Below are 12,611 nucleotides of genomic sequence, written 5' to 3' on the forward strand. Positions count from 1 at the left end.
TGTGTTTCTTATCATAGGGTACAAACAAATGCATGCATGTATGCCTGTTCTTCCATCCATCCATCTCTCTCCTCCCCTAACACACACATAGTAGGACTCAGGCATGGTTGTATGGTTTAGAAATTCACTTAAACAATCCTGTAATTCAGGATTTGATCTCACAGTATGGAGCCCTGGACAAGTCACTTCTACCATAGCCTTGGATTGACCAAATCATGTGAATGAAATTGGGTACACAGAAAACCTGAAAGAGGACTGTACTTAGATAGTAGACTTAATCTGTCACCAAGTTAACACCCACAACTGGCAGAATCTACTTTGTTGTAAGTATATAAGCCATGTTTTTGGTCTGAGTTGTGATTTCTTCCTCTTTTAACTCCACCAGTTTTGGTGACTATGCAAAACATCATGTCATTACCTCTTCACTTCTGACTAAGCCATAAAATATCTGACTTCAGCTAATGATCCCTCAGCTCATTAAATTAAGATTAGATAATCAGCGATCCGTAAATACATTAATCACATCAATGTTTAGAAGTATTGTTTCAAATGGTGGTGAGAGCAGAGTCATGAGAGCTTTTTTGTACAGAGGAGAGATTTCTGGTATAGGTGGTGGGGGCGGGAATGAGAGGGCACATCACAAATAAGGAGACAGATAAACTGCTCTTTTCCAAGTTATGACAGAAATAATGACAGAGGGTGAATGTAGAAATCAGGGAAGTAAGATTGTAAAAATTAAAGCAGGGAAGGGCCAGGGTGCATATCACTAATAAGTGACAAAATTATGATTATAAGTTGGCTTAAATTGCATTTCAACATAATTAGAAAGCTTAAAAAAATACAAGAGTGCTGAAAAGTTCCTGGCTTTAAAGGTATTACAAAAGGCCTGGTTGACGGCCCAACCTTCTAAGTTCTTTTACAGGACTTAGAAAAACTGAAGGACTGCTGCAATAAGTGTATGAATCTGATGGAGGAATATGTTTCATAAAATCATAATTAACTAATCCTCCTGTATTTTCTTTTACTCAAAGCCAGGAACTTTTCAGTGACCCCTCACATGTAATAAACAGTCTTGTGTATTTAATTGATCTGCAGACTATTTTCTCATGTAAGATGTCAAATAGAACAAACAGCTTTCTATCATCAATAATCTACTGAAAATCTTACCTGGCTATAATTTTACTTCTTTTATTAAGAGAGAATTTCTCCAGTTGCAATGGCTTTTGTGTAAGAAATGATACTGCACAGAAGAAGAATCCATTCCATAGCTAGAAATCAAATAAAAGGAGTCACTTAATTGACTTTCTTCAATACTTCAGCAGTATAGTCTTTCTTTTTGATTAAAAAAATATTTAGTAATTCAAAACTTTTATTCCTTAAACATAAGAAACTTGCACAGCTGAGCAATATTATTCTTCGATTGAATGACAGAGTTTCATCCAAGAATGATATCATCATCATCATTGCTTAACGTCCGCTTTCCATGCTGGCATGGGTTGGATGGCTCGACTGAAGACTGTCATGCCAGAAGGCTGCACCAGGCTCCAATCTGATCTGGCAAGGTTTCTACAGCTGGATGCCCTTCCTAATGCCAACCTCTCTGAGAGTGTAGTGTGTGCTTTTTATGTGCCAGTCAGGCAGCACTGAGAATGACCACACTTAAATGGAGCTTTTTATATGCCACTGGCATGGGAGCTAGTCAGGTGGCACTAGCAACAACCAGGAGGCACTGGCAATGGCCGGCACTGTATGTTTTATCTTTATAAATGGCTTATTCATTAATAAATTTTTTTTTTAAATGTGGTACCATCAAAAAGAGACATATTCTCACAATATTAGTGATGAAACTCTCTTGTTATGATTATTCAGGTAAAACATTAATGTGAGATTTCATAAAAAATTTTAAACAAGACACCAGAATCAAGATACATGCAGTTTGAAAGACAATTGCTATTAATTTTAAAAGGAAGGCAGGGTTCTTTGAGACTGCAGTAAAAATAGCAGAAAATACACATGTTTGTAAGTTTCCATGCTTCCTATCAGTTATAGAACTGTCATAGAGCCCTACTGTCTTCATCATTAAGTAAACAAGGATATGATGCAAAAAGTGATGCATTGTTACTATGTAATAATTGTAGAGTAATACAACTATTTACAAGAAACAAACTCAATGGAAAACCTATTAAATAAAATCTTCCTAAGTAAAAAGAGGGCAGTGAAAAAAAAAATCTACAACCTTCTCACTATATAAATTATAAAACAAGGAGGACACAGAAAAATGAAATCTGTTCCCAAATTCAATGCAGGATTCTGCAAACTTATATTTCTATATTTTGCACAAATTTTTACAATTCATTTTCTTATTGTTATTGCTTTGCATCTACTTTTCAAGGCAAGTCTGAGTGGTATAGGTCTTTGAAATTTGGATATTTACATATTGTTGAAATAAAATGTTTTTATAGCTTGATGCTCTTCATTTGTCTCTATATTGAAAGGAATAAAAAAATATATATTTAACTGATACCTACCTCATATTCAAATGGATCAGAAAAGCTACTTTTTATTGTTGTGGCAAAAAACCTCAAGGCTCGAAGAATGATGCTGTTGGAAGATTAAATAAAGATTAAATATAAATACAAATTATTAGTAGGAATGTTTAAAAAAAATTACAATAATTTGAATTAAAAGATTTACACAAGTCATAAATCAACCGAAAACTAAATACCTGTTTTGATGCAAAATCATCTCATTCCAGTCATTCTTGTAGACATTCTCAGTTATTAAATGTTGTAGAATCATGAGTATTTCAGTAAGGAAATCAAGCAAATCAAAACGTGTTGCAAAGCTGTTAATATACACAGTGTAGTGATGCTGAGTCATTTGACTGAGAATGGCCATCATTATCGCAACATAGTTGCCCTGGAGTTATAGAAGGTAAAAGCAAAGACATCATTACACCGTCTGATACTAGGTGACTAAACAAGGTTTTAGCTTTATTATTTATTTTGTTTTATAGGTTCAACAAGCTCAAGCTTTATGATGGATGTGACATTCATTATGTGTTCCTTAAGTAAGTTTGAAAAATGTTGACAAATCACAAAATTTATCTATAAATAACTGAGAATATATTTACTATTAAGTTGTTTCACTCACTCAGATAATAGTATATTACAGCTGATGTGTGCTTAATGTGCTGTGATCTTGCATTAAAAGCTATTTACTACAGCCATTTTGTTACATCCCTCTAAAGGTATATAACATTAGTTGCATGACTTTGTCTGGCAAATACAAAACACTAACACCTTTATTCATGATTGACAGCATTTGTTAACTTGAATTAATTGTGATCACCAATTTATGTTGGAGTCTGGATATTAAAACATACACATGAAACAACTATAAGAACTTACCACAAGACTTTGATTCCAATCCATCTGAATAATTGTTTGAATCACAGTTCTGAATATCTTTTGGATCATTATTGACAAATCATCAACCTACAAAATTAATTATAAATAAATAAACAAAATCATCTTTTTTTTTAACAAATTCAACAAACAAATTTTATTTTACTGAGCTATTTTACTAGCAGATTAAATTACAGTGTAATGGATAAGGATGGATACTTATGGATTGTGTGGAGTATCAAGTTCTTGACACTACAGTACAAATATCAAACTCATAGAAATGTTAAGCCTTGTAAAGCCATCATCAGAGCTCAGACAGCTCTAGTTGCTGTATTGCCAAAAAGCCAGTTGTATATAGGCTATGTATAAAAAGCATATAACCCACTTGAGGATATGCTAATTTTATATTGGATTAAATTTGATGATAATCATCATTTATCATCTGCCTTTCATGCTAGCATAGGTTGGATTGATAACAGCTTAAAAAATTATTAAAAGATCATCAGAGCATGAAAGATTTGCCTCGCTGAAATTAACCAAACTCTGATGGGAACTTGAAACCTAAAACATCAGTAAATTTAACAGCCATGCTGTGTGACCAAGGTCTATATTCTCTTTTCATACCAAAACTAAATATAATCTTTTAACTTTCATGGTATGCTAATAGTTATAATTTCAAACAGAATTATTAGAATAACTTACATTTCTGGAAATTAAGCTAAATCATAAGTGATTGAAATGTAATAGAATAAGACTCATTAATTAAGTTGAACTCCAGTAGCAATAATTGTGTAGTGTAAGAAAGAATTAGTGTGGAATTAGATGATTTTAGCAAGAAAAACAAATAATTAAATTACATTTCTTGTACAGTAGAAACTGTCCATGATATCACTGAGAACATTGGCACATTCTGGCATTTCTCGTTTGTTGTTTAGCAGCTCAGAAGTGTGGGTCAAGATCATAGGAAGAAGAATATGTCGGCACGCTGTGGAGAAAATATTAACGCTATAAAAAGGCACAAATTCTTGTAACATCTTCATTATTTTGAATTTATGTATCAGACAATTATAATACTTCTCTGCTTCTTTTTACATCATTGTGCACCATATTGTAAACATTAAAAACGCATCTATTAGATTGATTAAGTTTTTGCATAGTTAGTTAGTTAGTTAGTTAATTTGGCTCAAAAGCAAATAGCAAGGCCATGTAGGGGGACATGGAGTTAAGTACAGGGTGGTGTTCATGTAAAGAGTTCAGGCCACTTGAGGTCAAGGGAGGCTTTGAACAAAGCGGTCGTCGGCATCTTCACCATCTCGTCTGGCAGCTTGTTCCACGGATCCGCAACTCGGACGGAGAAAGCTCCTCTCCTTCGATTGAGATGAAATCGTCGCAGGTAGAGCTTTTCGGAATGACTCCGCAGCCGACGCTCTGGAGCAGGAGTGAAGAACAGCTCTTTCGAGAGGTTACACTTTCCGCTTATGATGTTATGGGCGAGAATGAGATCACCACGGCGGCGGCGTTTTTCAAGAGAATAAAGGTCGAGCGTCCTCAGCCTTTCTTCGTAGGACAAATTTTTGAGACCATGAACCATGCGGGTAGCCAGCTTCTGGACTCTTTCGAGATGCTGTATGTCTTTGAGGAGATAAGGAGAAGAGGCTTGAATCCCATACTCCAATATGGGTCTCACCAGCGTGACATAGAGTGGTAGGAATATGGCTGCTGTGAGCATTCCAAATGACCGTCGAATCAAGAACAGAATTCCGCGTGCTTTGTTGGCAGCATGGACGCACTGGGCCGAAGGCAAAAAGGAGGAATCCACCAAGATACCTAGGTCCTTTACCTGATCGGTCCTCTCCAGCAGCAGACGACCCGGCTCGAAATCAAGTTGAGTTGCAGGAGTAGAGCCGACAGGCAGATGACAGCACTTTGACATGTTCAGACACAGGTCCCAATTGTTAGACCACTTCCAAATTTGGTGGAGGCATCGACGAAGATCCTCTATATTACCGCGAGGAGCGACCAGTTTGATATCGTCGGCAAATAGAAGGGTGTGTTGCGTGAGGTCGTCGGGCAAGTCATTTATGAAGACTAAGAACAACAAGGGCCCAAGCACTGAACCTTGAGGCACGCCAGAGTAATAATACTCTTTTGGTAAAGAGAAGAGCACAGTTGATTAAAATGTTCCTTAGCTAGGAGAGTAAACATACAGAGCTACTAACTCTTGCAGGCATTTCTTTGTTGATTTTGGAAAAACTTTTTATTCTGTTGACTTTAGTATATCTAGCAATGAAGAATAGGTAACAAAATGTTTAGAAATTTTATTGTAATAAATTAACAAAGGATCTATCTTCATTCATTTAAAGTCACTGAAAATGGAATTAACCCTTTCGTTACCAAACCGCCCAAAGCCGCCCGAAAAAAATTTTGGTTTATGAAACCAAACCGCCCAAAGCCGCCTGAATTTACCTATTCATATTTAAATGAGAATATCAGAGCAAATCTCTTCAGTACATTCGTGAAAACACGTATTATACTTCGTAAACAGTTCAACTACAGTTTTGTACAATAATCGAAGTGTAATTTTAATTCCGTGAATTTTGGGAGATTTTTTCCGAAATTGTTCCTATTGTGTTTTCAAAATTTGTAATTCTGACAAAAAATGGATACGAATTTCATTATATCAAGCAGCGAGTCAGAATTCGAAGGATTTTCTACTGAAGACCTTCATAAATCTAACTCTATGACTGAAAAAAAAAGCACATGGTATTTGATAATGAATTTGATGTTTCATTTTCCGAAAGTGAAAACAGTGAATCTGAGATCTCCGATAGCGATAAAGAAAACGAATTGGCACCTGAATGGAGTGAAAATTTAAAAACTGTTTTTTCGGTGATTTTTCTGCAGAAACTGGACCAAGCCACAGACTTTCCCAGAAGGGTAAAGCCTTAGGCTATTTCTATTTACTTTTTCGAATGAGCCTATTTGAAATCATTACAGCGAAAACGAACCGTTACGCTAAACGTAAACAAAACGAAAGAAAGGATAGTTTGTTATTTCCCACAACCTTAAATGAAATTAAGGCCTATTTTGCCATAAATATTATTATGGGTATCAGAAAGTTACCCAGAATAACAAATTCTATCATAAAATTTTGTTGTATACCCAATTGAATATTAGCTAATATTTTCTATAGCGATGTTTGAACAAAATTTTAATAATTTTATATTTTGTGGAATTTACCTGTATCTACCTGCAAATAGAGTCACTTTGTGACAAAAATTATAGTATAGAATTGGTTGAGAATATTTCATTAAATTATCTTCCAAAAATCAGATTAATATATCAATAAATAAAAAAGTTATAGTTGTTTAATGAAACCAGACTAAATTTATGATTACGTTAGAAATTAATTGAAACACATAAGGGGTGTAATTTGGTCAGAAATATAGTAACGAAAGGGTTAAGTAATGACTATAAATGTTTGAGATATGTGAAAGGATTAAGTCAAATATTGTTTTCTTTTAAAAGGACAAAATATAAAACTCAAACTTGGTGGGATATTAATAAAAAAATAATAAGTTACTTAAGTAGATACAGTAGAGCATCTCACCAGCTTTATCTTATGTCAACTCCATTGACATTAGGCTATGAAAATAAGGACAAGCTCAAATTTTATAAGGAAATAGGAAATGACGGTGAGGGTAAATTTAATTGAATCTACTTCCACAAATTATAAGTACTTCATTTATCAATTCTAGATAGATGAAATGCAATAGGAATCCTAGTAAGAATTGAACTTAGGAAAATATCTTCCATAAATAATTCAGTTTCAGTAAAAGTTACTTACCACTATCCTCAAATAGTTTACTGTGGACCAGGTTGTTAATACTTTGCATTTTTTGATTGGACAGCCGATTCGGTGGTATGGCATCAAAGAATGCCACCAATAGTTTACTACAATGTAAAGGAAAAAGAAAGCTTTTTTATAAATCAGTAGTTGATAACCAGTTGTATAGTCCCAATGAACAACAGAAATATGCAGGAAATAAATTTCCTCAAATGTACAGTGGAGTCCTTGGAACTACCTAGATGACCAAATTAGCAGCAGTGGAGGTTGTTTTGAAAGCATATTTCATAGAATAGGAACTGTCTGGGCCAAGTTCAGAAAGCTATTACCTTTGTTGGTCACAAAAGGCCTCTCCCTCAGAGTGAAAGGCAAATTGTATGATGCCTGTGTATAAACAGCTATGCTACATGGCAGTGAAACATGGACTGTGACTGCAGAGACCATATGAAGGCATGAAAGAAATGAAGCTAGCATGTTCTGCTGGATGTATAATATTAGTGTATATGTACAATGAAGTGTAAAGGTTTTGAGGGAAAAATTGGGTATAAGAAGCATCAGTTGTGGTGTGCAAGAGGGAAGACTGCACTGGTATGGTCATGTGATGCATACTTATCTCTAAATGAGGAGGGAACCTGTGGAAGAGGAAGACTGAGAAAGAAGTGGAATGCAGTGATGGGAAGTGATCTTCAGATGTCAAGCCTCACAGAGATGAGAAAAGACCAACACAACTGGCATTATGCTGTGATTGAGAAGACTAAACAAGCAGAGTAAAATCCCCTCCCTCTCCCACAACTCACTTCTGCTTACCACTGATGTTTCTCCCTTCCCTCCATTCTCCCGAAGGTGTCCACCGACCTACCAGCACACAATACAACCCTGTTAAATCCCTTCCCTTCACCCCATCTCTAGCTCCCACTCTCCTTTCGAAATCTCGTGTCACCTACCCACCCTGTTCTATCCTTTGTCCACTCCACTATATATGCCACCCTGTAACTTGGATGCACAGCCGTCCCCCTCACCTCTCTGTCACATCTTCACTATCTTTCTCTTCTCTGTCTCTTCTCCAGCTGAGAAAGCCATGTCTTGTGTCTAATACAAGACACCTTTCTGTCCCTCAATATTTCTCGCACTAGTTGAAGGGTCTTTTCCTGCAAGTTATTTGGTGACTTCACTACTGCTGGTGCCATGTAAAAAGTAGCCAGTATACTCAGTAAAATGGCTGGCATGAGGAAAGGCATCTAGCCACAAAAACATGCCACAACAAACAACAGAGCTTGGAGTATCTTGTTTTGTCAAACCATCCTACCCATGCCAACAGGGAAAATGGAAATTAAATGATGATGATGATGATGATGATGGTATGTTCTCTATGGGCTCTCTGCATTGTGCTAATGTAATTGGTTATGATTTGTAGAAGTCAGCATATTATCACAGGATTCAAAGTGACTAGAATTTTAAAAATGAAAAAAGCAGCAGACTAAGGAGAAATGGTAGCAGTCATAGCTTTTTGTAAGTTCACTCCTGATGGATAAGAGTGGTGGAGTTGATGCTCCAGTGAAACTACTGTATATCAACACCTGTAGGTAAAAAAAAGGTGAGCAGAGAAGGAAACAGCTGCAGTGCTGGAGATGAAGGTTTATAAGTATGGTCTGCAGCAATTTAATATAGGAGCAATGTCAAGAGATAGGTGCATTGGACAGGCTTCGATGGAAATGGTAGTGGTGATTGTGTTGTCAGGAGACAATATAGTGAAAATAAAACTGAAGTGAAAACAAAAGAGAAGAAATAGCTAACATTTTGGGTTGAGTCTTTCATCTTTTCTGATGAATGGTTCTTGCTCAAGTCCTCCTCTCATACCCTTCGTTTTTACATCTTTTATCTATTTTCCATGAGTGGAAATACCTTTTTTTTGATCATTTTTCATTGTATGACAGACATTTAGTGGTGGATCAAATATTTTTTTTTATCAATTCTGACGTTGGTGCAGTATCTATTTTCAGCCATCCAGACTGAGGGAAGCAGAGTTATGACAAAAGGGAACAGTGTAATGATTAAATTTACAACAGATTTTTCTCTATTAAGATTTAAACTTATGTTTTAGTCAGCAGACAAGCTTTTTATTCACACATACTCTAGTATCAAATACCATTAGTAATATCTAAAAAAAATTAAATGCTTAATAGTTTGGTAAAATGTAAAGAATGTAATAACATTTTTCAATTAATTTTAGTCATTATAAAATGAGAAGATGAAAAAACAATAAAAAGAAAAGGGAAAATAATGGCCTTACCTGAGTTCAGTTGGACTAAATACAGAAATCACATCAGGTATTGTGGCTGTAATATATTTCAATGCAGCACCCTGAAGAAAGTAACAAACATTAATAACAAACTGATAACAGATGGAAATGTTCTCTCTCATATACCATTTTCCATGCATGCATTTTCCATGCATGCATGGGTTGGATGGGGGTTATTGAGGTAAATTTTCTATGGCTGAATATTGCCACCAGCCATCACCTGTTGACAAGCAAGGTAATAATTCCCCCATAGCCAGACATGCTCTTGCAGAATATTGGAAATTAATGACACTACTTGTAAGACAGTGACACTCATTTACATCATGTGATGTTGAGACAAAGAGACACATACACACACTGAAACATAAATATACATATACAATGGGTTCCTTTCAATTTTGCTCTACCAAATCCATTTGCAAAGGTTTTGGTCAGCTTAGGGTAATAGTGGAAGACACTTCCTCAAGGTACCATGCAGTGAGACTAAACCAGGGCACATGTATGCATGAATATATATATATGTGCATGTATATGCATGTGTGTGAATGGTTACATTCTGCAATGTGTTTACAAGAAATCATTTGAGCAAAAAGTAGTGATTTATGTTGACAATCCCTATCAATAAACCCTCCACAGTAGCTTTGAACTTTTGAAGTCAAGAATAAAAATTCCTTACTTGAAAAACAAGAATAGGTTAACAACAAGAAGAGTATAAGGCTATAAAATAATGTCTCAATAACTAATCCAACTTAATCTAGCATGAAATTAAATGAAGAAATATACACATATTTGCATGTATGTATCAGTGTACATATATACTTGAGAATTTAAACTTATGCCTAAATAGAAAAAATCCACTACATGGGTAAAAAGTTCACAACTCTTAAAACAAAAAAACAACAACATAAAAATAAAAAAATTTTTTAAAAACAACTGAAACAAAGATATAGATACTTACTTGAACTAGGATAGTAGTGTCAGCTTTGTGAGCCATCATTTGATTGATAGACATAAAAAGCTGTCTCAAACTAATCTCAAACTGTTCTCGGCCGCGTTCATCATTGATTCTGGCAAGATAAGCAGACAATAATTAATGTTCTGACCCACAAAACACAGTAAATGGAAACACACTAAACTATCTCTGGTTAGTATAGTAATATTATTATCCTGTCATTTCTTATATTCCTTCTAGACTAGTTTAATGCATTTGCATCCCAATGTTTATATAGTTGATTCTATGGTTTTAATTACTTAGAAAATGTTATATCTTATTCTCAGAGCATGTTCTGATGCTATCATACATATTCTCATTTTCTTAAGCACACCGTAAGCTTTCACTATTTCAATCTCTTTCACCTTTCTCCCAATGATTTGGGGCTTTTAATTATGCACATTTTAAACCTGATTTCAAAGTAAATAAATTCATTAAGTTCAAACTCTGTGATGGTAAACATTCCACCTAAGAATAAAATATGACAGAGCAAAAGTTAAAAAAAGAAAGAAAAAAAGAAAGAGAAAACGAAATGAAATATGATGTGCTACTTACATAGAAAAGAGAAAGCGAGATCGGATTATAAATTTCATGATATACTCCAAGGATTTCATGGCAATGAAAAGTGTAGGATTGGACTCAGTTGCTGAATCAACATAGTCTTTCAAGATAACAATTAATTTACTGAAATATATTAAATGTTCATACAAATTAAGAACTGATACAATCAGGGGGTGAGGATTCTACAGGAAAATAGCTTTAAGATAATGAACATTTAAAAAAGAACATCCTTAATTTCTGCATGCTTGTTTGTTTAACTAAAAATAAGAGAGCAAGTACAAAACATTATTTTACTACATTTAGCATCAAACATAATATGCACAATGATATTTATTACCAATTGGATATGTTTCAAGAACCAATAAAAAATTTTTTCCAACATCTTCAAAATTCAGTAACTTTGAAAGAAAGACATTGGTAATGTAATAAGAGGTAAGAGCAAATCCATCATGCAGCATTATTTGTCACGCAAGGATGATATATATATATATATGCGGGAAGCCAGCCCTTCTGGGCCATCTCCACGAGCTGCTCTGTCAGTGCTGGGAGGAGGGCTCTGTCCCTAAGGATATGCGTGACGCAGACATCATCACACTGTATAAAAACAAAGGGGACAGAAGCGACTGCAATAATTACAGGGGCATATCACTGCTCAGCACTGTCGGTAAGGCATTTGCCAGGGTGGTCCTGAAGAGGTTGCAAATACTTGCAGAGCGTGTGTACCCCGAGTCTCAGTCTGGCTTTAGGGCAGAGAGATCTACAATTGACATGATCTTCTCACTCAGGCAGCTTTAAGAAAAGAGTCGAGAACAGAGACAGCCCCTATACGTGGCCTTCATCGACCTGGCTAAGACGTTCGACTCAGTCAGCAGGGAGGGGCTGTTTGCGCTCCTGGGTAGGATAGGTTGGCCTCCCAGACTGCTGAAACTCATCACCTCCTTTCACGACGGTATGCAGAGAACAGTGCAGTTTGACGTATCGCTCTCGGAGTCATTCCCCATCCAGAGTGGAGTGAAACAGGGTTGCGTTCTGGCGCCGACGCTCTTCGGAATTTTCTTCTCCCTTGTCCTGTCCTATGCCTTCAGAACGTCCGACGACGGAGTGTTCCTCCACACCAGGGCTGATGGTGGATTGTTCAATCTTGCGCGCCTCAGAGCTAAGACCAAAGTCCGTCAGGTGCTGATCAGAGAGATCCTCTTTGCTGACGATGCCGCCCTAACATCACACAACCAACCGGGTCTCCAGAGGCTGGTCAGCTCCCTGGCGGATGCCTGCCAAGAGTTCGGCCTTACCATCAGCCTGAAAAAGACAGAGATCATGGGCTAGGACGTCGGAGGGGTCCCCAGCATCAGTGTCGGCGACCACAGCTTGCAGGTGGTGAACAAGTTCACTTACCTGGGATCGACGGTCTCCAGCAGCCTGTCCCTCGAGCCGGAGCTGAACAGACGGATTGGGAAGGCTGCTGCTGCCATGGCTAAGCTCTCCAGGAGAGTGTGGGAAAGCAAC

General features: G+C 36.4%; 1 protein-coding gene across 4 annotated transcripts in view; it reads right to left on the minus strand.

Moving 5' to 3' along the window:
• LOC115231934 (dedicator of cytokinesis protein 1) overlaps positions 1-12,611 on the minus strand; it is a 199,829-nt gene that overhangs the window by 30,790 nt on the left and 156,428 nt on the right. For all 4 annotated transcript variants that reach the window (XR_003883567.2, XM_029801828.2, XM_029801824.2 and 1 more), the window contains 9 exons: positions 11,100-11,228; positions 10,512-10,620; positions 9,545-9,615; positions 7,255-7,361; positions 4,265-4,392; positions 3,411-3,497; positions 2,726-2,919; positions 2,529-2,601; positions 1,168-1,268 (listed from right to left, as the gene is read on the minus strand). Coding sequence is in view for 3 of the 4 variants with exons in the window: in XM_029801828.2 (XP_029657688.1) it covers positions 1,168-1,268; positions 2,529-2,601; positions 2,726-2,919; positions 3,411-3,497; positions 4,265-4,392; positions 7,255-7,361; positions 9,545-9,615; positions 10,512-10,620; positions 11,100-11,228 (999 nt within the window). In the remaining variant the exon portion in view is untranslated. The remainder of the gene's footprint in view (positions 1-1,167; positions 1,269-2,528; positions 2,602-2,725; positions 2,920-3,410; positions 3,498-4,264; positions 4,393-7,254; positions 7,362-9,544; positions 9,616-10,511; positions 10,621-11,099; positions 11,229-12,611) is intronic.

Source organism: Octopus sinensis, linkage group LG2, assembly GCF_006345805.1.
Source record: "Octopus sinensis linkage group LG2, ASM634580v1, whole genome shotgun sequence".
Lineage (NCBI taxonomy): Eukaryota > Metazoa > Mollusca > Cephalopoda > Octopoda > Octopodidae > Octopus > Octopus sinensis.